General features: G+C 39.5%; 1 protein-coding gene across 2 annotated transcripts in view; it reads right to left on the bottom strand.

Moving 5' to 3' along the window:
- Positions 1-8,570: 8,570 nt before the first annotated feature.
- LOC133635673 (protein phosphatase 1 regulatory subunit 36) overlaps positions 8,571-26,486 on the bottom strand; it is a 35,130-nt gene continuing 17,214 nt past the window's right edge. The window contains exons 9-12 of one of the 2 annotated variants that reach the window (XM_062028911.1): positions 25,614-25,825; positions 15,066-15,266; positions 13,136-13,245; positions 8,571-8,805 (exon numbers count right to left, since the gene is read on the bottom strand). In XM_062028911.1, the coding sequence (XP_061884895.1) occupies positions 13,155-13,245; positions 15,066-15,266; positions 25,614-25,825 (504 nt within the window). In that variant the 3' untranslated portion in view covers positions 8,571-8,805; positions 13,136-13,154. Of the gene's footprint in view, positions 8,806-12,014; positions 13,246-15,065; positions 15,267-25,613; positions 25,826-26,486 lie in introns of those variants that run through there. The other variant, XM_062028910.1, reaches the window with a different exon arrangement.

Here is a 26,486-nt window from a genome sequence, read left to right as displayed (position 1 = left end):
GACCATGGGTGTCAAAATCCTTTTCATTGAGGGCCACATCGCAGTTATGGTTGCCCTCAGAGGGCCGTTTTAACAGTGAGTAATATATGTATATATATATATAATACATTAAAGTTAAAGTACCAATGATTGTCACACACACGCTAGGGGTGGTGAAATTATCCTCTGCATTTGACCCATCACCCTGGATCACCCCCTAGGAGATGAGGGGAGCAGTGAGCAGCAGCGGTGGCCACGCCCGGGAATTATTTTGGTGATTTAACCGCCAATTCCAACCTTTGGAAAAATGGGTCCCATTTTTATGGTCTTTGGTATGACTCGGCCGGGTTTTGAACTCACAACCTACCAATCTGCAGGGCGGACACTCTAACCACAAGGCCACAATATCATTTTTTTTACATAAGCTGCAAAACAAAATCAAATTTTACTTTAAAAATTGGCAGCTCAGTCACCAGAATTTTACAGTAAAAGCATTGGGTTTTTCACAGCATGTAAACAAATGCAATAAATGGAATGGAATGGAGAAACAAAACAAAACAAAAAACACTGTTTTTAGCGGTAAAATTCAAGCAACAGAGCTGCCAGTTTTTTTTACCGTAAAATCTTGTTGTTTTAATGTTTTTTTTAATGTTAGTGTCCCACTGTATATGGAAAAAAATAGTACCAAAGTTGATTTTACGGTAAAAAAAAACAAAACTCATTCGGCGGAATTTAACTGTAAAATCTAATGTCAATTTTACAGTGTACAATTTGATTGATAATTTGTTTCGAAATGATAGGTCAATCAGATATTTAAGTACAGTACTTATTTTTATTTTAACAAAAAATATTTTTGGAATACATGATAATATATTTTGATAATATTCACGGTGGCAGAGGGGTTAGTGCGTCTGCCTCACAAAACGAAGGTCCTGAGTAGTCCTGAGTTCAATCCCGGGCTCGGGATCTTTCTGTGTGGAGTTTGCATGTTCTCCCCGTGACTGCGTGGGTTCCCTCCGGGTACTCCGGCTTCCTCCCACCTCCAAAGACATGCACCTGGGGATAAGTTGATTGGCAACACTAAATTGGCCCTAGTGTGTGAATGTGAGTGTGAATGTTGTCTGTCTATCTGTGTTGGCCCTGTGATGAGGGGGCGACTTGTCCAGGGTGTACCCCGCCTTCCGCCCGATTGTAGCTGAGATAGGCGCCAGCGGCCCCCGCGACCCCGAAGGGAATAAGCGGTAGAAAATGGATGGATGGATGAATTTTAAAAGATATGCAATTGCATGCAGTACAAACGATACTAATTTAACCTCTAACGCCCAAGCTGTTTGTTTACATTATTTTTGTATGTCTCTTTGCTATTTGGGCTTATTGGACCCTAATTAGAATAAAAACTAAAAATCATCTTTTGATATGATGTACTTAGTCCATAAGTACACAAACGTGTACTTCATATATATATTTTTACACTTTTTTTTCCAAATTCCATTGTATGTTATACTCTTCTGATACCACCAGAAAGCAGTATAAGTGTCCACATAAGCGGCATAAGACCCCAATTCAATTTTGGAAATAAGAGCTAAAAGGTGCTGTCCACACATGTGGCCACTAAGGTCTTTAGAGGTTTTAAGGTAGCATTTGAATAGCAAAATTGTTCAAGCACTGAGTTGAACGTACTCTGCAAAGCCACATGCAATAGTACTTGTCAAACCAAGGATATACGTGCAAAAATAATATTAAATGGAGCAGTGCATGAATAGCAAAATACATATTTTGCTATTGGTCACAATAGCAAAATTGTGACCAAAATTAGTAGGACAAAACAGTGGCGACTGAAAACCTTGGGATTTTCTTCAGGCCTAACGCTGTAATTGTCCCATTAGAAAAAGTGTGATTTTTCCGGCTTATTCAAAGCAGTTCTAAAAGTTCAAGTTGTGCAGTTGCGTTCGACAATGTTTACATTAAAACAACCAATCTCACAATTTGTTTTTAATTAATTGTACAACCACTGGTAAAATGATGGAAACACCAGTGTTGGAGGATGTTCATTCAGTTGTTTAATTTCATAGAAGAAGAAAAAAGCAAGCAGATAACAGATATGCCACACAACTACAGTCATTTCAAATGGCAACTATCTGGTTTTAAGAAAACCCTCAAATAAATCAAGAAAATAAATAGTGGTAATCAGTAACAGTTTTATTTTTTAAATGGAATCTCTCACTTCTGAGGAAGAAAATATGGAATCATAAAAAACAAACACTACAACATACCACTAGTACTTTGTTGCACCACGTCTGACTTTTATACCAGCTTGCAGCCTCTGCACTTTTTGGGGAACAGTGCCTATGAGTCAAGATCAGTATGTTAGGCAAGAACACATGCATTTCTTGTTTTGAAGCATTCTAATTCGTAAAATACGGCAAGTACGAGGTGGCTAACAATGCAGCTAATAGGAGTACTCTAATGCGCCCATAAAGCCCTCTAAAACATCCAAAAACTGCCAGGAATACTCTATTTACATTTGGTGGCTGAAATATTAACCAAGTATTAGCAATATTCTTACTATAAGGGGCAACATGGAGGAAATACTTTTAGCTGTTAGAGCTGTTGGTGAAAGTTAATTCTAGATTATAAATCATGCCTCTCACTTGTATATTAGACAATTGTAGCCATAAAGCAAGAATTTGGTTGACTTTGACATTCAACTTAGACTAGGTGATGGCAAGAAAGTCACAAAAAGCTAGTTTTAGGGTTTTTTTGTTTTGTTTTTATCTGCTTGAGGATTAGGATTAATCCTTCATCTAAAGGGGAAGATACACTATATTGCCAAAAGTATTTGGCCACCCGCCTTGACTCACATATGAACTTGAAGTGCCATCCCATTCCTAACCCATAGGGTTCAATATGATGTCGGTCCACCTTTTGCAGCTATTACAGCTTCAACTCTTCTGGGAAGGGGCCCATTCCAAACTGTTCCCACAAAGTTGGGAGCATGGAATTGTTCAAAATGTTTTGGTATCCTGGAGCATTCAAAGTTCCTTCCACTGGAACTAAGGAGCCAAGCCCAACTCCTGAAAAATAACCCCATACCATAATTCCTCCTCCACCAAATGTCACACTCGGTACAATACAGTCCGAAATGTAATGTTCTCTTGGCAACTTCCAAACCCAGACTCGTCCATCAGATTGCCAGATGGAAAAGCGTGATTCATCACTCCAGAGAACGCGTCTCCACCGCTCTAGAGTCCAGTGGCGACGTGCTTTACGCCACTGCATCGGACATACATCATCCGCGGACCCCTCTCTGTCAGTTTACGTGGCCTACCACTTAGTGCAGTCGTTCTTAACCTTGTTGGAGGTACCGAACCCCACCAGTTTCATATGCGCATTCACTGAACCCTTCTTTAGTGAAAAATTTAAAAAAAAAATGTTTTCAAATTCAAGAAAAAGTTATATGTTTTTTTACTGGTGCACAAAATGAACCGTGCATGAACTCACAACAAATTACACACCTTACACACATTACCATGAATTGATTAACGTGGAACCCGACTTAAACACGTTGAAAAACGTATTCGGGTGTTACCATTTAGTGGTCAATTGTACGGAATATGTACTGTATTGTGTAAACTGTACTGTTTCATATAATGTATTATCTTCCTTTGCAGTCTGCTAGTAAAAGTTTCAATCGATCAATCAAACAACCTGCAAATCAGATGTAAAATTAGAGGGAACATTGTTTGGGGGTATCCATAATACGCCGGTAGGGAGAAGTTTTTATTTACACGATAAGTCGGATGTGTCTTTACCTCCGTGGCGGAGGCTCCACCGAACCCCTGAGGCCGACACACAGAACCCCTAAGGTTAAGAACCACTGACTTAGTGGCTGAGTTGCTGTTGTACCCAAACTCTTCCATTTTCTTATAATAAAGCAGACAGTTGACTTTAGAATATTTAGGAGCGAGGAAATTTCACGATTGGATTTGTTGCACAGGTAGCATCCTATGACAGTTCCACGCTGGAAATCACGGAGCTCCAGAGAGCGGCCTATTCTTTCACAAATGTTTGTAGAAACAGTCTCAATGCCTAAGTCAGGGGTCGGCAACCCAAAATGTTGAAAGAGCCATATTGGACCAAAAATACAAAAACAAATCTGTCTGGAGCCGCAACAAAATAAAGCCATATTACATACAGATAGTGTGTCATGAGATATACATTGAATTGAGATGACTTAAAGGAAACTAAATGACCTCAAATATACCTACAGATGAGGCATAATGATGCAAAATGTACATATAGCTAGGGATGATGTTTGATAAGGAATTATCGAGTTCGAGCCTATTATCGAATCCTCTTATCGAACCGATTCCTTATTGATTCTCTTATCGAGTCCAGATAGGTTGTTGTATATGGAAAAAAACACCCAATATTTGGTTTAACAAAAGCTCACTTTTATTATATAATGACAAAATTAAATCTAAAAAATAAATAAATATTGACTGTTACCCACCTAAAAAAATAAAATAAAATAAATAAATATTGACTGTTGTTACCCAAAGTATACTAAGTGGGATTTTTCAGAGAAACAAATATATACAGTAACACAAAAACAACCTGTCTCTGTGATCACTATGGGTGTATAACTAATAATATAGTGTTAAATACAATCAGTCCCTTGGGCACAAAACTGAAAATAATACAGCTCTCCAAAAAGTGCACTTCTGCTGCTATTTGACATAACTGTTTGTTATGATGCTTTGACATTTTTGCACTTTATTTCTTTATTGAAAGAAAATTCTATGAAGAGAAAAGTTATTTGCAAATGTGGTTACAATGCTAAAAAATGAAAAGTTAAAGCTAAAAAAAGAAATACACTTTATTGAGTTAACATTATTTCTTTATAGGGGGAAAGATGTTATGAGCTAGAGAATATAACAACTACACTACCCAGCATGCAACGGGAGTTACGAGCATGCGCGGTAGCCCCGAAAAGTGTTGCATGTTGCCACGCTGTGAAAGTAAACATCAAGAACTCAGCCAACACGCCTCGTCTGCATTATTTATAATTAGACAAACAACACATCTACAGTGTGATTTTGTTTTGTTTACAAGGAAAGAAAAACAAAAGTTAAAAAAGGGAGATATGTTGTATATATATGTATGTGCTGCGGTTGTTTTAAGAAGGTTGCGACAGCTGCCGTAAAGGAGGTGCGTTGCTAGCCTGGTTGCTATGTTTCCGGTTGGTCGTAAAAGTGTTCGTCATGTGTTTTACCCTGCTAAAATCTCTCATTAAAGTTATTCGATGGATTATAGCTTTTGTTTTGAACTTTATTACACCTTGGAGCGCTTTTTCCTGTCCATTATTTTTCCTGCTTTCCCTATCTGCGCCTAATGACTGAGCTACGTGACGTCATTTTTTGTGATGTCCCACGGAGCATTTCTGGTCGGGACGGGTTTCGAATAAAGAATCAACTCTTTTCCTTTACTATAGTGGTCTCGATAACGGGTACCGGTTCTCAAAAAGGGATTCGAGTCCGAGGACTCGGTTCTTTTCTTATCAAACAACCGGGAAAACCGGTTTCGAGTATCATCCCTACATATAGCTAGCCTAAATAGCATGTTAGCATCGATTAGCTTGCAGTCATGCAGTGACCAAATATGTCTGATTAGCACGCCACACAAGTCAATAACATCAACAAAACTCACCTTTGTGCATTCATGCCCAACGTTAAAAGTTTGGTGGACAAAATGAGACAGAAAAAGAAGTGGCATAAAACACGTCCCAGAAAGTCGGAGAAAGTTATACATGTAAACAAACTACGGTGAGTTCAAGGACCGACAAAATTAGTAGGACAAAACGGCGCTCGCCAAATACTCGAATCAGTGAAGCATGTTTAATATAAACAGTGTGCTTTATAACAATTAGGGAGGTTTGTGTCATGTTTGTCCTCCTACAGAAACCATATTAAAACAAAAAATATATTTTTTTCCCCTCATCTTTTTCCATTTTTCATACATTTTTGAAAAAGCTTCAGAGGGCCACCAGGGCGGCGCTAAAGAGCCGCATCTACAGCCGCGGGTTGCCGACCCCTGGCCTAAGTGCTCAGTCGGCATCGCAGTGGGAGCAGACATTGTACAGTCAGTGATCGTTTAATAATGTCCGTAGTCTGTATTTCTTGTTAGGTATTTAGCAATAGTGCTATTTGCTGGATGTGCTTATTACTCAGCTTCTAAAACTTGTAGCCCATTCTCCATATATGCAGGCTAAACAATTCTGGATCATCATTTGTCCAAAAGTAGTAGTCGTCTCTAATGAAGTCTGCCATAATTAGTAGTTGTTGTTCTTGAAGGAAATAGCGAAAGTTGTGGTGTGTGTGTGAAATTGATGCGCTGCCGTATGCTTAAAATGATCAAAATATGCAAATAATACATGTTATTATGAATGTGCCGGTTACTTCATTGCATATGTACTTACAGCATGTATATAAAACATTTATGGAGATTTTTGGATGTTTTTTTAGAGTGCTTTGTGGGCACAATACAGACTTCTATTACCTCCATTGGTAGCTTACTTTTGCTGGTGTTTATTTGCCAGATTGAATGCATCAAAAATAAATAACAGATGTATTTGTCTCTAATAAGGGTTGTGAAAAAGTGCAATTCCCCGTTAACGAGTGACAAACAGTTCTTTTTTCATCAACTTTGCTCCAACTTTCTCTGATTGCTGTTGTCAGATCAGCTTTGCTGGTTGGAGTCTTGTCATTGACCATTTTCTTCCATTTCCACCACACATTTTCCTTTGGACCTCAATCATCACATTGACCTTATGTGTCTTTCTTTGAGGAAAGTTGTTATAGTTTTTAATTAATGGCAAGATGTATTATCATCTTGAAAAATGATGTCATCATTCACAAACATCCTTTTCAATCAATCAATCATCAATCAAAGCTTATTCATATAGCCCCAAATCACGAGTGTCTCAAAGGGCTGCAAAAGACCTCAGATCCCACAACAAGGCAAGGAAAAACTCAACCCAATGGGCTACAATGAGAAACCTTAGAGGGGACCGCAGACCCCCACCCCCCCTCCCGGGCGACCATTGCAATGGACGTCGAGTGGATCTAGTTAATAGTGTGAGAGTCCAGTCCATAGTGGGGCCAGCAGGAGATCATCTTGAGTGGAGACAAGTCAGCATCACAGAGAGGTCCTCAACTGATGCACAGATGAGTGGTCCACCCCGGGTCCCGACTTTGAACAGCTAGCGCCTCATCTGTGGTCACCTACTCTACCTACCCCCCCAGAGCAGAAAAGAGACGGCAGATCAACTGGTCTAAAAGGGGGGTCTATTTAAAGACTACAGTATACAAATGAATTTTAAGATGGGACCTAAATGCTTCTACGACTTCGATGACTTTTGATTGATGGAATAAGAAAAGTGTCCAAAATGTCAACGTAAACTTGTGTGTTTATTGAAGATGTAATGATCGCTATCTTCCCACTACCATGCAGCCCCGGATCATTAGTGACTATGAAAATGTGCATGTTTTCTTCAGGCAGTCGTCTTCATAAATCTCATTGGCACCAAACAAAAGTTCCAGCATCATCACCAATGTTAACCAAATGCATGCTTCTCTTTCCTGGCTAACAGTGCAGAACAGGTTGTCAGCTAATACTCTATTATTGTTCAAATCAGTAACCGATAGTAAAACTCCTGCTTTTCTCATGGCCCAAATAGTTTACTTTAGCACTATTCATAATCATAATACCAGGGCGTCTAGTGAGGAGCATTTTGTACTCCCTCGTCCCAGGAAGACGTCCTAGAAATCTTTTATTTATAGATCTGTATCGCTCTAGAATAACCTGTCTCGAATTCTCACCGGCATTGAAAGTAAACAGGTTTTTAAAAAGAAAGTAATATTTTATCTGAGTCTTTAAATTAGTTTGCTTGTTGATGATTTTGTTTGGTTTTGTATTGTGTAGTTATATTTATATGCTAATTATTATTATGTGACTGTAAATTGTTTGCTTTTTTTCTTATTGATGCTTTTATTTTTTTCTGTATTGTGTAGTTATAATTATATGCTTTTACTTGTAATTGTATTGAGTTTGTGGACCCCAGGAAGACTAGTGGGTTGTTGTGGCAACTAGCTAATGGGGATCCTTAATAAAAAATCTAAAAATCTAAATCAAAAATCTAAATCAAACCTTGCTCAATGCAGATTTGCGATTCATCACTTAATGACTTTCATCCAGTCATCCGTAGTGCACCATTGCTTTTCTTTAGCCCATTGGAACATTGTTTTTTTAAGTTACCATTTGAAATGACTATGGTTTTGTGTCATGTCTAATTTAGTTTTTTTCTACAAAATTAAACAACTATCCTCAGAGTCTGTCGATTCCATCAGTTTCACCAGTGGTTGTATTCGCAGTAAAAGATGAAAACTAGTCCAGTCCATTACAAGATGTTGCACTTTGAGTCAATGGTGTGATTAAAAGCTTTAGTCATTTTTCAGTTGTTGAACAGTTCATTCATTTTCTATTGCTTAACTTTTTCAGGGTCACGCACGAGTGACCTGAAGCCTGTCCCGGATAAACGTGAGGATAAGTGGTCATGGTCATGGCGTTTATTCTCGGCGACCATGGTGGCATTACAAAAAAAGCCAAAGAAAAAGAAAAATTATTCCATTACTGCACTGTGCTCAAGAAATTCATTCAATTTGTGTTCATTGTAGTTTGGGTTTCTTCTCTGGCTGCCAACCCATGGAGCGGATTTCACTCCGTCAAGTGTCAAGTGTCCAATTACCAGCTGTTAGTCACGGTGCACTGGAGGGAGTTGAAAGAAAGAGAAAGTGGTCAAAGGATGAGGAAGGATCGACAAAGAGAAGAGCTATGACCAGGTACCGTTTGACCCGTTTTGCTTGACCTCATCAAGACAAAAGCGGAGGAGAACAAAGTGAAGCGACGGGGTAAAAATGAAGGTTGGTTAGAATATTAATTTCAATCAAAATCATGTATATTTTTGGAAACTCATTTAGAAATCTTTGGAACCGACCCCCATTCTTAATGCAAAAGCTTCCCATGCAGGCTTTTGTGTCCTTGTCTTTCTCAAAGGGCTTAACACTACTCCTGGTGTCCCAGATTACGCAGCCAATTAGGGCATAGGCAAAGCCCCTTCTGCTACTGAGCCTGGTCGGATAGTGTCGTGTGTGTGTGTGTGTGTGTGTGTGTGTGTGTGTGTGTGTGTGTGTGTGTGTGTGTGTGTGTGTGTGTGTGTGTGTGTGTGTGTGTGTGTGTGTGTGTGTGTGTGTGTGTGTGTGTGTGTGTGTGTGTGTGTGTGTGTGTGTGTGTGTGTGTGTGTGTGTGTGTGTGTGTGTTTAGTTCGAATACGTTTCCCTGCGGCCATCAAAACACGAATAAGACGAACCAACAAACCGTGTGACGATTCAGGATTTCCATGGTTAAATCTAATTCAATGTGCAAAAACTATTTATGTTGTATAGTAACACGTATGTTACATGTATGCTAATGAGAACCCCCCCCCCCCCCCCCCCACCCCCCCAAAAAAGACACACCTTATTTTCTTCCTTTTCCAATTCTAAATGGCCAAAACTGCCATGATCCTTCATGACTGTCTTGGACTTTTGTTAATTCTTTCCTTAGTTTGTATTATTTCCTGTACAGTGCTCTTATTTTTGTTTTTTCACTTCCTATTTGTCTCGTCTAAGCGCTGGCTCTCTCACCTGTCCCCGATTGGCAATCAGGATGCTTCTTATGCTTATTTTGCTTTGTACCTTACGTGCATGCCTGTGCTTAATTGAGCCTGTTTGACCTTTTGTGCACTTCCTTGCTGCACTATTTTTTATTTTGCATTACCTAATAAAAGGGCTTTACCTGCATGCCGTTTACAGTCTATGCATCCTGTGGTCCAGACCAATATGAAATATAACAAAAGCACTCAGAAAACCAACCACGGTAAAGATTGGATAGTTTAACAATGTCCTCGAATGGGCTGAAAAGAGGATCTAATGCGACTGTCTAGAGCAGGGGTGTCAAAACGTTTTCCACTGAGGGCCGCCCATTGAAAAATCAAAGCAAGCGGGGGCCATTTTGATATTTTTTTATTTTAAAAACCAATACAATATATGTATAAAAAATATACATTAAGGCCTCCACTCAGGCTTGATCCCGGGGACCCCAAAGGGTTTTGGTCCAAAAAATATTTAAAACGTGTCATTATTCAGTATTATTATCTCTAGATCAACATTAGGTCTATCTGTCAATATAAAGTTTCTAAAGATTTAAGTGGTATGCTCTTTTTGTCAAAGAAAACCCTGTTTTTTTTATGGAAAAAACACAAAATATGCAATATTTTCATTCAATAACATTTTTAAGAGGAATATTTGAGATTATATAATAATTGGAGCCTTAAAAAGGTCAATAACTCATAACACCATTGATTTTAATTCATCATTATTTTTTGAGCAATGGCACTTAAAAACAAATCACACAAAAAATATTGGGGAACCAAAAGGGTCCTACTCATTAAAGTGTTAAAAAATAAATTATACATTTTTTTTACTGTTTACTTTTAACACAATAATCTCGAGATCAACTTCAGATCTATCCGTCAATTATACATTGTATTGTTGTTTATGTTTTTTGTTTATTCGTTTTAGGCCCTTCTTTAAAAAAAAAAAAAAAAGCTAAATTGTTTATATGGCAAACACAAAATATGCAACATTTTCCCCAAAAAATATCTCAAAGTGCAATATTTAATGTGAAGTAATTGGAGCCTTGGATAGGTCAATAATTCATAATAACATTGATTTTGATTCATTATGATTTTTTTAAAGAAAGAAACAGCCTGCATGGCAGCTTTGTGTTATTAGAGTAAACATTGCAACATTTTCTTGTTACATTTCACCTGTTTGGTCTTTCATACCACTTTTTATATTTTTTAATTGTATTTTAAAATGGGCCGTGGGGCCATTAAAAAATGACCTGCGGGCCGCAAATGGCCCCCGGGCCGCACTTAGGACATCCCTGGTCTAGAGCAAGGGCGTTCAAAGTGCAGCCATTTGCAGGCTGCAGCTCCTTTTTTTGGCCTCTGACATATTCTAAAGACAAAATAATCACGTGCCAGATTAAAACATTACACAAAAAAACTACTAAACAATAGGACCACCCCAAATCCCTCCAAAATGTGACCTGAAAACCAAAATGGTCGACAACCCTTACTAGGGATGGGTACCGAATTCGGTATCTGTCGATACCAGTGGATATCGATTCACGTAAAATCAAACGGTGCCACATTTCAATAGAATAATAGCATTTGGCTGGTAAACAAGCAGTCAAGCCCTCAGAGCTGACTGAATCAAAAACTGCCTCATCTAGGTAATGTTACAATTTTCCATGCCAACAAAGCAAGAAAAAGGCACTCAAGTACAGTAAGGCACCACTTTTCAAAATGCGCTAGCTTGAAGCAAATTTACATGGGGTTTTGCCATAAACATGCTACCGATTAGCATTAGCAAATTTACATGGTGATTTCAACACCTCTGAATTTGACAAACAAACTACAACTAAGATGCATGTTACAATCCAAGAGCTAGTGGGTAATAAATACAACACTTACAGTATGAACACTTTGTAGTGCTCAACGAAAGAAAAGACAGGCACTTTCAACTTAATGGGCAAAGACTACTTCCTGGCGAAAGCAACACACACCGTAGTCTTTACACTACTGCCATCCAATGTCTCGGAATTGCAACTGCATGCAAAGTCAACTACTGTATGTATTACAGTAAAGTACTTGCAAATGAGCCACAGAAGTGTAAGAAAGCAAGATAACAACTGGACAGCACAACTCACTGTTAAATAAAAAAACATATATTAGCAATTCATTATTTAAATATTTATTTATCAACACATTTGAACACACACACAAAAGTACATAAAATTGGTACTGTTCAGTACAGGTATCGATTCTCATGTACTGCATCGATTCAAATGTGAAAGGGACCCACCCTTAATAACACATAGTCTTTGTTGTTCTGGATTGTACTGCATTTGGGTAAACCTCTTGCAATAAATGGCACACTTCAGGTTCAAAGCAGAACTACATACAAATACATACAGTCGCGGTCGAAAGTTTACATACACTTGTAAAGAACATAACCACAGAACTTTCCTCCTGAAGGTCTTATCTTTGTCCATGTGATGTCAAATGAAACAAAAATTGAGCTGTTTGGCCAGAGTACCCCGCAATATGCTTGGAGGTGAAAAAGTGAGGCCTTTAATCCCAGGAACACCATGCCTACCGCCAAGCATGGTGGTGGTAGTATTATGCTCTGGGCCTGTTTTGCTGCCAATGAGACTGGTGCTTTACAGAGTAAATGGGACAGTGAAAAAGGAAGATTACCTCCAAATTCTTCAGGACAACCTAAAATCATCAGCCCGGAGGTTGGGTCTGGACGCAGTTGGGTGTTCCAACAGTACAATGACCCCAAACACACATCAAAAGTGGTAGAGGAATGGCTAAATCAGGCTAAAATTAAGGTTTTAGAATGGCCTTCCCAAAGTCCTGACTTTTAAACGTGTGGACAATGCTGAAGAAACAAGTCCATGTCAGTAAACCGACACATTTAGCTGAACTGCACCAATTTAGTCAAGAGGAGTGGTCAAAAATTCAACCAGAAGCTTGCCAGAAGCTTGTGGGTGGCTACCAAAAGTGTCTTATTGCAGTGAAACTTGCCAAGGGACATGTAACCAAATATTAACATTGCTGTATGTATACTTTTGACCCAGCAGATTTGGTCACATTTTCAGTAGACCCATAATAAATTCATAAAAGAACCAAACTTCATGAATGTTTTTTTGTGACCAACAAGTATGTGCTCCAATCACTCTATCACAAAAAAAATAAGAGTTGTAGAAATGATTGGAAACTCAAGACAGCCATGACATTATGTTCTTTACAAGTGTATGTCAACTTTTGACCACGACTGTACATACAAATTCTGTTGTATGTCCATGCAGTATAACTAATCCTATTGAAGTAAATGCATGTATATATGCTAACACCTGTCAAATAAGACTTATTAAAAGAATCATGCTACATTAAAAAAGATGACAGTGTTATTGTTTTTGTTACCCTGTGATTCTCTGGTTTATCATACAAATCTGTTGTTTCCCTCTTCTTCTTCCTTGCTTAGCAGGGTGCTGGGGTTGAACTCCTTCAGAGGCTTGCCCAGAATGCCAAATCTGGGAGGGACAATGCAAAAGAAGGAGAAAGAAAAGAACATGTTACTAATATTTAATGTGAGATGCTCACTGTGGACGTTTTCCAGTTATACAGTATGTCGTCATTATTGCATGTACCGGTGCAGTGGTAAAACCAAATCAGATTGTCAATTGTACGGGATATGTACTGTATTGTGCAATCTACTAATAAAAGTCTCAATCATTTAATCAATGCCCGGTGATGAACTAATGACACATTCATCTTGATTTTAAACATACTGCGGATGAGTGAATGAAGGCCATACTTACTCAACAGCCATACATGTCACACTAAGGGTGGCAGTATGAACAATGCCAACACTGTCATAAACATGTGCCATATAGTGAAACCACACTAAACAACAACGACAAACACATTTTGGAAGAATATTTGCTCTACAACACAACATAAACACTATAGAACAAATTCCCAGAATTCCCTGCAGCACCAACTCTTCCGGGACGCTACAATATAAACAAACGCCATTGGTGGATCTACACCTAACATCCACTGTAATGATGCCAAGTACAGGAGCGTATCTAGTCGATAATACTATGATTACATTGATATTTTTTAACATCACAAAAATCTTCTTTAGTTTTTTTTAAATTTATATTATGTTCATAAACTCAGGAAATATGTCCCTGGACTTTGAATATGACCAACGTATGATCCTGTAACTACTTGGTATCGGATTGATACCCAAATTTGTGGTATCATCTAAATTTAATGTAAAGTATCCAAACAACAGAAGAATAAGTGATTACCGTATTTTTCGGACTATAAGTCGCTCCGGAGTATAAGTCGCACCGGCCGAAAATGCATAATAAAGAAGGGAAAAAAACATATATAAGTCGCACTGGAGTATAAGTCGCATTTTTTGGGGGAAATGTATTTGATAAAACCCAACACCAAGAATAGACATTTGAAAGGCAATTTAAAATAAATAAAGAATAGTGAACAACAGGCTGAATAAGTGTACGTTATATGACGCATAAATAACCAACTGAGAACGTGCCTGGTATGTTAACGTTCTATAACATATAGAACATGCTATACGTTTACCAAACAATCTGTCACTCCTAATCGCTAAATCCCATGAAATCTTATACGTCTAGTCTCTTACGTGAATGAGCTAAATAATATTATTTGATATTTTACGGTAATGTGTTAATAATTTCACACATAAGTCGCTCCTGAGTATAAGTCGCACCCCCGGCCAAACTATGAAAAAAATTGCGACTTATAGTCCGAAAAATACGGTATTAAATTTTAACAGAAGTGTCGATAGAACATGTTAAAACAGAAAGTAACCAGATATTAACAGTAAATGAACAAGTAGATTAATAATTTGTTTTTTACCACTTGTCCTTAATAATTTTGACAAAATAATAGAATGGAAAATGACACAATATGTTACTGCATATGTCAGCAGCTAAATTAGGAGCCTTTGTTTGTTTACTTATTAACTAAAAGACAAGTTGTCTTGTATGTTCACTATTTTATTTAAGGACAAAATTGCAATAAGAAACATATGTTCAATGTACCCTAAGATTTTTTTGTTCAAATAAAGCCAATAATGAAATTTTTTGTGGTCCCCTTTATTTAGAAAAGTACCGAAAAGTACCGAAATACTTTAGGTACTGGTACCAAAATATTGGTATCGGGACAACACTAACACGCACACACCGAGCACCAACTGGCAGAAATGTAGATCGGCGCCTATGCGTACAAGCATGGTGTTTTGATAAACAACATGCCTAATAACTTGTGTTGTTTTATAGTGCATGTATGTACCCACTTGACACTGGCCAGCTGCTGGTTGACTTCCTCCGTTAGGACCTTGTTGTCAAAGTGTTCGGTCTGCGCTGGACTCAACCCTCTGGCCCTGCTGCCAGAGAACAGATGGGGTGACTGTTCTTTCGGTGTGGGCAGCAGACACACCATCAGTGGGGAGCGCTGATTAGCTATCTTGCTCAGTGCTGGATGCCTCTGGAACATGCTGGGTAGAAAGTTAGCAGAAGTATGAATCCAACCAAGATTATTTATGTACCAACACCCACATAATAGGCAATTCATTTCACTTTATTTGATATTTCCTGTTGTGTCAGTTTGTAATTTTCACATTACACTTAAAGGCCTACTGAAACCCACTACTACCGACCATGCAGTCAATGATGAAATCTTAACATTGCAACACAAGCCAATACGGCCGGGTTAGATTAGTAAAGTGCAATTTTAAATTTCCCGCAAGTGCAATTTTAAATTTCCCGCGAAATATCCTGCTGAAAACGTCTCGGTATGATGACGTTTGCGCGTGACGTCACAAATTGTAGAGGACATTTTGGGACAGCTTGTGGCCAGCTATTAAGTCGTCTGTTTTCATCGCAAAATTCCACAGTATTCTGGACATCTGTGTTGATAAATCTTTTGCAATTTGTTCAATGAACAATGGAGATAGCAAAGAAGAAAGCTGTAGGTGGGAAGCGGTGTATTTCGGCCGGCTGCAGCAACACAAACACGTAGCGGCGACGTCGTAGCCGGTGTTTCATTGTTTACATTCCCGAATGATGACAGTCAAGCTTTACCATTGGCCTGTGGAGAACTGGGACAACAGAGACTCTTACCAGGAGGACTTTGAGTTGGATACGCGGTACCGTGAGTACGCAGCTGCGGCTTCCAAACATTTGATCGCTTGCCCGTACGTGCGTGCCGCTATGTGCATGTCACGTACGTAACTTTGGGGAAATATATGTGCTGTATGAACTTTACGGAGGTGAACGGTACTGAGTGTGTTGTACGGGTGTTTGATTTGTATTGGTGGGTTGTATGGACGGGAGGGGGGAGGTGTTTGTTATGCGGGATTCATTTGTGGCATATTAAATATAAGCCTGGTTGTGTTGTGGCTAATAGAGTATATATATGTCTTGTGTTTATTTACTGTTTTAGTCATTCCCAGCTGAATATCAGGTCCCACCCGCCTCTCACAGCATCTTCCCTATCTGAATCGCTTCCACTGCCCTCTAGTCCTTCACTCTCACTTTCCTCATCCACAAATCTTTCATCCTCGCTCAAATTAATGGGGAAATCGTCGCTTTCTCGGTCCGAATCGCTCTCGCTGCTTGTGGCCATGATTGTAAACAATGTGCAGATGTGAGGAGCTCCACAACCTGTGGCGTCACGCTACTTCCGGTACAGGCAAGGCTTTTTAATCAGCGACCAAAAGTTGCGAACTTTATAGTCGATGTTCTCTACTAAATCCTTACAGCAAAAATATGGCAATATCGCGAAATGATCAAGTATGACACATAGAATGGACCTGCTATCCCCGTTTAAATAAGAAAATCTCATTTCAGTAGGCCTTTAAGTTCTGTCCATTACCCCCTGAGAACCAGTAATTGTTTGCAGTGGACATTAAGGTTGATATATAAATGTATGTTGTAATATTCTCCCTCCCGGTTCCTATTATTCTACTTGCGAGTTTCCTGTTCAAAGCTTTAGCATGGTTTCAGCTACACTTCTGTTAGAGGTCACCAAGCACCGGTGTTTGAAAAAATGACTTTTAAAAGTCATTAATCATAATTACTACAGATGTCCGATAATGGCTTTTTTGCCGATATCCGATATTCCGATATTGTCCAACTCTTAATTACTGATTCCGATATCAACTGATACCGATATATACAGTCGTGGAATTAACACATTATTACGCCTAATTTTGTTGTGATGCTCCGCTGGATGCATTAAACAATGTAAGAAGGTTTTCCAAAATAAATCAACTCAAGTTATGGAAAAACATGGCAACATGGCACTGCCATATTTATTATTGAAGTCACAAGATGCATTATTTTTTTCAACATGCCTCAAAACAGCAGCTTGGAATTTGGGACATGCTCTCCCGGAAGAGTTAGTGCTGCAAGGGGTTGTGGGTATTTGTTCTGTTGTGTTTATGATGTGTTACGGTGCGGATGTTCTCCTGAAATGTGTTTGTCATTCTTGTTTGGTGTGGGTTCACAGTGTGGCGCATATTTGTAACAGTGTTAAAGTTGTTTATACGGTCATCCTCAGTTTGACCTGTATGGCTGTTGACCAAGTATGCCCTGCATTCACTTGTGTGTGTGAAAAGCCGTAGATATTATGTGATTGGGCCGGCACGCAAAGGCAGTGCCTTTAAGGTTTATTGGCGCCCTGTACTTCTCCCTATAGCACAGCGGCGTTTTAAAAAGTAATACATTTTACTTTTTGAAACTGATACCGATAAATTTCGATATTACGTTTTAAAGCATTTATCGGCCGATAATATCGGCAGTCCGATATTATCGGACATCTCTAGTCGGTACTATCCCCAGATGCAAGAACTGTTTTTAATGCTCTTCTGAAAGAATGAATCCAGGATTAAATACTTCTTCTGAATTTGTAGACAAAACAGAGGAGGTTTTCATGGAGGATAGTGCGAGTACTTTGGATACAAATACAATAAGGTTTTTACATTTTGTCGACGCAAACAAATGGGACCAATAAGTGTTTGATAACATTTTTATGAAAGTGAATTACTGAATATGAGCAACCTGTATTATTAGTAGTTAGAGTACATTCATTTAATTTGATAAAAAACTATCTCTTTAATGCCTCACTTGTCATGAAAGTCACTGCACGTCACTGGTTTTTAGTTTATTTCTTTTGCCAGAGTTACAAATTTCAGGAAAAAAAATAGCCTTTCATGCAAAACACAAATGGGAGTACGCTCGTTCTCAGCAAATCTATTCAGAACAACACAATCCTTTTGTATCTCATGTGTGCAAATACTGCATTTATCACTCAATCACCAGGGCTGTTGCTATAGCAACGAGCTCTAAAGATTCTTACATTACAATCTTCTCACTGTTTGACAGCTGGAAGTGGTGCTGACGTGAATCCAAGTCATGTAGCGTGAACCCACTGGGATCAGACTTCAAGCCGAGCGTTTGATTATTATCCTGCAACTTGTAAACAGGAACAAGCGCTTTGCCTCGGATGATTTATAATGACGCCAATGGTGTGCCAGCAAAGCAACTAATAAGAGACGAGCAAGGATTTGTTAGATTTTTATGTTTGCTGTAGTTGCTTTAAAGCCACTGTTTAGAGCTGTTTGCACCATGTCTTGCAGTCAGGAAATATACTGGATGTACAGTATATTGAACGTCCTCCTGAGAACCAGCGTACTGTGCAGTGGACATTTGTGTGTTGCATAACAGGGCTTTTTTTTTTGCAGAAAAATCGTAGAGTGCTCCTGTTGTACAGATGAACTTGGACCACTATAAACACATTGGCAGGTCCTTGCATTGACATTTTGACCTCAGAGTCCAAACTTGTGATTTATACAACTGAGACGCTCCTCAAGGCACCCCTTTAAGTCCTCTCTTTTTTGGCAGGTACTCTTTTTTTGTAATGTGATTTATGTACTGTCATGGTCAAAAGTTTACATACACTTGTAAAGAACTTAAAGGCCTACTGAAATGAAATGTTCTTATTTAAACGGGGATAGCAGGTCCATTCTATGTGTCATACTTGATCATTTCGCGATATTGCCATATTTTTGCTGAAAGGATTTAGTAGAGAACATCGACGATAAAGTTCGCAACTTTTGGTCGCTGATAAAAAAGCTTTGCCTGTACCGGAAGTAGCGTGACGTCGCAGGTTGAAGGGCTCTTCACATTTCAGAATCAGAATCAGAATCAGAATAGTTTTATTGCCATTGTTTGAGAACGGGTTCACAAACTAGGAATTTTTCTTGGTGCAATCGTGCAACATAAAACACATATAACACATATTTGGTAATAAAATGAGCTGTAACTGAGCTATCAGATAGACTTAGAAGGAATTCAAGGAATTCAAGGAGCTACTGTTAGGAGTTATTGTTCATTTGCCTGATGGCCGAGGGGAAAAAACTGTTCAGGTGGCGGGAGGTGTGGGTCTGGATGGAGCGTAGTCTCCTGCCTGAGGGGAGAGGGGAGAATAGTTTGTGTCCAGGGTGAGAAGAGTCAGCTGTGATCCGACCCACACGCCTCCTGGTCCTGGAGGAGAACAAGTCATGGAGGGATGGGAGCTTGCAGCCAATCACCTTCTCAGCAGCACGTACGATGCGGTGCAGTCTATTCTTATCCTGGACTGTGGCGCCGGGGAACCACACTGTGATGGAGGAGGTCAGGATGGACTCTATGATGGCTGAGTAAAACTGCACCAGCATCTCGGTCGGCACCTTAAGTTTCCTCAGCTGCCGCAGGAAGTACATCCTCTGCTGGGCCTTCTTGATGAGGGAGCTGATGGTCGGCTCCCACTTGAGGTCCTGGGTGATGGTGGTGCCCAAGAAACGGAAGGAGTCCACAATGGGGACGGGGGTGGAAGAGTCAATCAGGGTGAGGGGGGATGGTGGGGCTGTGACTTTCCTGAAGTCCATGATCATCTCCACTGTTTTCTGGGCGTTCAGCTCCAGGTTGTTGAGGCTGCACCAGGACGTCAGCCGGTCCACCTCTCTCCTGTAGGCGGACTCATCGCCATTCGAGATGAGCCCGATGAGGGTGGTGTCATCCGCAAACTTGAGCAGTTTTACGGATTGGTGACTGGAGGTGCAGCAGTTTGTATACAGGGAGAAGAGCCAGGGGGAGAGTACACAGCCCTGAGGAGTACCAGTGTTTGTGGTTCGACTGTCCGAGACAATCTTCCCCAGCCGCACGTGCTGTCTTCGGTCTGTCAGGAAGTCATTGATCCAACTGCAGAGGGAGTCGGGCACACTGAGCTGGTAGAGCTTGTCTCGTAGCAGTCCAGGGAGGATGGTGTTGAAGGCAGAGCTGAAGTCCACAAACAGGATCCTAGCGTAGGTTCCTGGGGAGTCCAGATGCTCCAGGATGAAGTGGAGGGCCAGGTTCAGTGCATCATCCATTCATTCCCCATTGTTTACACCAGCAGCGAGAGCGATTTGGACCGAGAAAGCGACGATTACCCCATTAATTTGAGCCAGGATGAAAGATTTGTGGATGAGGAAAGTGAGAGTGAAAGATTAGTGTGCAGTGCAGGACGTATCTTTTTTCGCTCTGACCGTAACTTAGGTACAAGGGCTCATTGGATTCCACACTCTCTCCTTTTTCTATTGTGGATCACGGATTTGTATTTTAAACCACCTCGGACACTATATCCTCTTGAAAATGAGAGTCGAGAACGCGAAATGGACATTCACAGTGACTTTTATCTCCACGACGATACATCGACGAAGCACTTTAGCTACGGAGCTAACGTGATAGCATCGTGCTTAACTGCAGATAGAAACAGAAGAAATAAGCCCCTGACTGGAAGGATAGACAGAAGATCAACAATACTACCAAACCCTGGATCTGCAACCACACGGTTAATGCTGTGCCGCCTGGCGAAGCCTAGCAATGCTGTTGCTAACGACGCCATTGAAGCTAACTTAGCTACGGGACCTCGACAGAGCTATGCTAAAAACATTAGCTCTCCACCTACGCCAGCCCTCATCTGCTCATCAACACCCGTGCTCACCTGCGTTCCAGCGATCGACTGCGCAACAAAGGACTTCACCACGATGATCGGTGCGGTCGGTGGCCCGGAGACGGAGGAAGTCAACCCAGACAGGTGAGGACAGCGGCGCGGCGGCAGATGGCGTTGTAGCTTTCGACGATACCCCGGCCGCCATCAGAGTCGGCAAGAAACATATATTTCCCCAAAGTTACGTACGTGACATGCACATAGCGGCACGCACGTACGGGCAAGCAAGCAAATGTTTGGAAGCCAAAGCTGTACTCACGGTAGCACGTCTGCTATCCAACTCAAAGTCCTCCTGGTTGTGTTGCTGCAGCCAGCCGCTAATACACCGATCCCACCTACAACTTTCTTCTTTGCAGTCTCCATTGTTAATTTAACACATTGCAAAAGATTCTCCAACACAGATGTCCAGAATACTGTGGAATTATGTGGTGAAAACAGACGACTTAAGCTGGCCACCGTGCTATTCCAAAATGTCTGCTTCAACCCGTGACATCACGCGCAAACTTCATCATACGAGACGTTTTCAGCCGGATATTTCCCGGGAAATTTAAAATTGCACTTTATAAGTTAACCCGGCCGTATTGGCATGTGTTGCAACTTTAAGATTTCCTCATTGATATATAAACTATCAGACTGCGTGGTCGGTAGTAGTGGGTTTCAGTAGGCCTTTAATGTCATGGCTGTCTTGAGTTTCCAATCATTTCTACAACTCTTATTTTTTTGTGATAGAGTGATTGGAGCACATACTTGTTGGTCACAAAAAACATTCATGAAGTTTGGTTCTTTTATGAATTTATTATGGGTCTACTGAAAATGTGAGCAAATCTGCCGGGTCAAAAGTATACATACAGCAATGTTAATATTTGGTTACGTGTCCCTTGGCAAGTTTCACTGCAATAAGGCACTTTTGGTAGCCATCCACAAGTTTCTGGCAAGCTTCTGGTTGAATTTTTGACCACTCTTGACAAAATTGGTGCAGTTCAGCTAAATTTGTTGGTTTTCTGACATGGACTTGTTTCTTCAGCATTGTCCACACGTTTAAGTCAGGACTTTGGAACACCTAACTGCGCCGAAGACCCAACCTCCGGGCTGATGATTTTAGGTAGTTGTGGAGGGAGGTGTGGCCAGCGCGCCTGCAGAAGCAAAGGTTACCGCCTCTGTCTGTGGTGCTGAGGACGAGCGCCATCGGATGGGGGCGGGCATGTGCTAACGGCGAGACACAGCTGACAGGTAATTAGATTTCCCAGGTGGTACGTGTTAATCTAATCATCTGTTGTCTTTAACAGTAGGCGGCCGAGAGCAGGGGGGGAGAGAGGATACGGACGTGACTGAAAAATCTATGCACATTAAAACTTTGGTAAAACTGCACGCTTGGCTCCTGTGCCGTGTCTACAGTGGAACTGCTAGGAAGCAACTTCTACAGTTGTCCTTTTTCATTGTTCCATTTACTCTCTGCAAAGCACCAGTTCCATTGGCAGCAAAACAGGCCCAGAGCATAATACTACCACCACCATGCTTGACTGTAGGAATGGTGTTCCTGGGATTAAAGGCCTCACCTTTTCTCCTCCAAACATATTGCTGGCTATTGTGGCCAAACAGCTACATTTTTGTTTCATCTGACATCACACGGACAAAGATAAGACCTTCTGGAGAAAATTGAAATCTGTAGCCCCAATACCCAGCTATATGTTTGGAGGAGAAAGAGTGAGGCCTGTAATCCCAGGAACACCAAATCTACCGTCAAGCATGGTGGTGGTAGTATTATGCTTTGGGCCTGTTTTGCTGCCAATGGAACTGGTGCTTTACAGAGAGTAAATAGGAGAATGAAAAAGGAGGATTACCTCAAAATTCACTTTAATGTTCTGTTGTTTGGATACTTTACATTAGTTTTGGATGATACCACAAATGTAGGTATCAATCCGATACCAAGTAGTTACAGGATCATACATTGGTCGTATTCAAAGTCCTCATGTGTCCAGGGACATATTTCCTGAGTTTATAAACTTAATATGAATTTAGAAAAAAAAATGTTTTTGATGTTATCATAGTACTATCGACTAGATACACTCTTGTACTTGGTATCATTACAGTGGATGTCAAGTGTAGATCCAACCATGGTATTTGTTTACATTCAGGAGCACTATCTTTTGTTAGCGGTGATGCCAGTGAGCTATCATATCCTCCTACGGTGTGTAGTGAAACATGTTTAGCTATTCCTCGTCCTGCAGGGATGATACTTGTAAGAAACTTACTTTATTTGTCGCCATGGAGACGAGGATTAGTGATTTAGAAGTAGCTATAACACTGCGGATAGACGTTAGACGCTAACTAGCTAGCCACGTTTTAAAGCACCTTTTGCTGTGCGGCGTTTCAGTGTTATAGCTTCACCTTTATTGTTAGTTTTAAAGCCAAAATGCGTCCATTCTCCCTTTTCTGTCTACACCAGGGGTGTCCAAACTTTTTCCACTGAGGGCCGCACACAGAAAAATTTAAGCATGCGAGGGCCATTTTGATATTTTTCATTTTTAAACCTTAACAAAATATATGGATTTTTTTTAAACCTTTAGGGCTCCCGGGGACCATAAAGGGTCTCAGTCATTAAAATGTAAAAAAATAAGTCAAATTATTATTATTTTTTATTTAACGCTTACAGTAAATCTCTATATCAACTTCAGGTTGATATAAAGTAAAAAAAAAAAAAAAAAGAAGGTTTTATGCCTTTTCTGTCAAAGACAACTTTGTTTTTTATACTAAAACTGAAATATGCAGTATTTAGTAATTAGAGCCCTAAAAGATCAATAATGCAGGACACCATTGATTTTAATTATTTAATATTTTTGAGTAATCACAGTGAAATGTTAAATAGAATCCTACTAAATATATTATGGATCCAAAAGGTCCCCCACTCATAAAGTGATAAATTTTTATTAGTTTTTTTTTTACTTTTAACACTTAAATTACGAGATCAACTTCAGATATATCTGTCGATTTTACGTTTGAACTATTATTTTGTTTGTATTATGCTCTTTTGTCAAATAAAACTTTGATGTTTTTTTATGGCAACCACACAATATATGCAATATTTTTTCCACATAAAACATTTTAAAGTTACATTTTTTAAGTAATTATTCATTGTAACAGAGAAGTTGTGTCCTTTTTTTTTTTAGCAATGGCAAAAAAAAATAAAATAAACAAAGACAAAAGAAAGAAAAAAACAGCCTGCATGGCAGCTTTGTGTCAACATTGCAACTTTTTCTCGTTAGATTTCACCTCATTCCACTTTTTTTAAATGTTTATTTTTTTATTTTTGCAATACTATCAATTTTGCAATTTTTGCAGAAAGTGTGGGGGGCCGGTAAACGATTAGCTGCGGGCCGCAAATGGCCCCCGGGGCCGCACTTTGGACACTTCTGGTCTACACACTGTGTCTGCTTGTAAGTACTCTGTGATAGTGCGCTGCCGAACATGCTCCTCTGCTCGTAAAACCAGCAATGTCACAACGTTACGACGCCGTGCTGTCATGCCTGTTAAATATAAAGGGGAACCAGTACTTTCCAAACAGAGTATAGTACCGTTTTTGATTCATTAGTACCGCGATACTATACTTTACTAGTACTGGTATACCGTAGAACCCTACTGTGTACTATATATATCTGTGGCACTGCACACAACACTCAACAATACAACATGAGCATTGTTCAGGATTAGAGAGCTAAAACATATGCTTATGGGTTGCCAGGGCAACACAAGTTTCTTTAATACAGGGCAATACTGGATAAACAATGTGGAGTGCTGCCTAGGGAGTAGGGATGTCCGATAATGGCTTTTTGCCGATATCCGATATTCCGATAATGACCAAACCCTTAATTACCGATACTGATATCAACCGATACCGATATCAACCGATACCAATATATACAGTCGTGGAATTAACACATTATTATGCCTAACTTGGACAACCAGGTATGGTGAAGATAAGGTCCTTTTTAAAAAAATAAATAAATAAAATAAAATAAGATAAATAAATTAAAAACATTTTCTTGAATAAAAAAGAAAGTAAAACAATATAAAAACAGTTACATAGAAACTAGTAATTACTGAAAATGAGTAAAATTAACTGTTAAAGGTTAGTACTATTAGTGGACCAGCTGCACGCACAATCATGTGTGCTTACGGACTGTATCCCTTGCAGACTGTATTGATATATATTGATATATAATGTAGGAACCAGAATATTAATAACAGAAAGAAACAACCCTTTTGTGTGAATGAGTGTGAATGAGTGTAAATGGGGGAGGGATGTTTTTTGGGTTGGTGCACTAATTGTAAGTGTATCTTGTGTTTTTTATGTTGATTTAATTAAAAAAAACACGAAAAAACTATACAGATAATAAAAAAAACGATACCGATAATTTCCGATATTACATTCTAAAGCATTTATCGGCCGATAATATCGGACATCTCTACTGGGGAGTTCAATAAAGATGAAAAAACATGATTGTTCAATTAAGATTTACACAATTTTTCAGACTTCAAAACTAAATTTTTGGTAAAAATATCCATCCATCCATTTTCTACCGCTTATTCCCTTCGGGGTTGCGGGGGGCGCTGGAGCCTATCTCAGCTACAATCGGGCGGAAGGCGGGATACACCCTGGACAAGTCGCCACCTCATCACAGGGCCAACACAGATAGACAACATTCACACTCACATTCACACACTAGCGCCAATTTAGTGTTTCCAATCAACCTATCCCAAATAAAGGTATATTTAGTGATGGCACTATATGAGTCCCCTTATTTCAACGTACCGTCGGCCGTGTGTGCTCCTTCGTTTGCCCTGAGAGTCGTCCATCACCGTGGAACCATTGTAGGCAAATGAGCTCGTTTCCTCGGTTGTGTTCCTCACGGCCGTGTTGAAGGCGTCCGAGTACAAAAGTCGTCCCACCTCCTCCTGAATGTTGCTCATGTACTTCCGGCCAAACGCCACCCAGGCCACACAGCAGAAGAAGCTGTATAGGCACTGAAAAAAGAAGAGAAGAAGAGGGAATTTTTCCATTTAGTGGAGAGTCATTTTAATCCACTTTGACGACTTTTGAATGATGTGAGTTTAAATTCCAGTGAAAGAGCAGCATACACCAGTATTGTTTCAGCTGCTTGTCAAACTTTTTGTTACGGGGTAAGGAGACGACACCACAGCAGGGATCAGTTCAATAGGTTTATTGATACTGATGAATAGTTGGGGTGTGTATGCTACTCGACGTGAATGGTGCATGACGATGTGTAGAATTAACAATGTAAATGTTACCAGAGTTTGTTGTATATGTTATGTTTACACAGGGGGACATGACGGCTCAGACACCAGGGGGCAGTATGTTCAAAGATGATTTATTATATATATAGTTACCATGTATATATATATATATATATATATATATATATATATATATATATATATATATATATATATATATATATATATATATATATATATATATATATATATATATATATATATATATATATATATACATGTATATATATATATATATGTATATATATATATATATATATATACATGTATATACATATATATATATATATATATATATATATATATATATATATATATATATATATATATATATATATATATATATATATATATATATATATATACATGT

This window comes from Entelurus aequoreus, linkage group LG20 (assembly GCF_033978785.1).
Source record: "Entelurus aequoreus isolate RoL-2023_Sb linkage group LG20, RoL_Eaeq_v1.1, whole genome shotgun sequence".
In the NCBI taxonomy this organism is placed as follows: domain Eukaryota; kingdom Metazoa; phylum Chordata; class Actinopteri; order Syngnathiformes; family Syngnathidae; genus Entelurus; species Entelurus aequoreus.
Note: the sequence above shows the minus strand (reverse complement) of the source record. Positions and strands in the feature narration are given on the sequence as shown.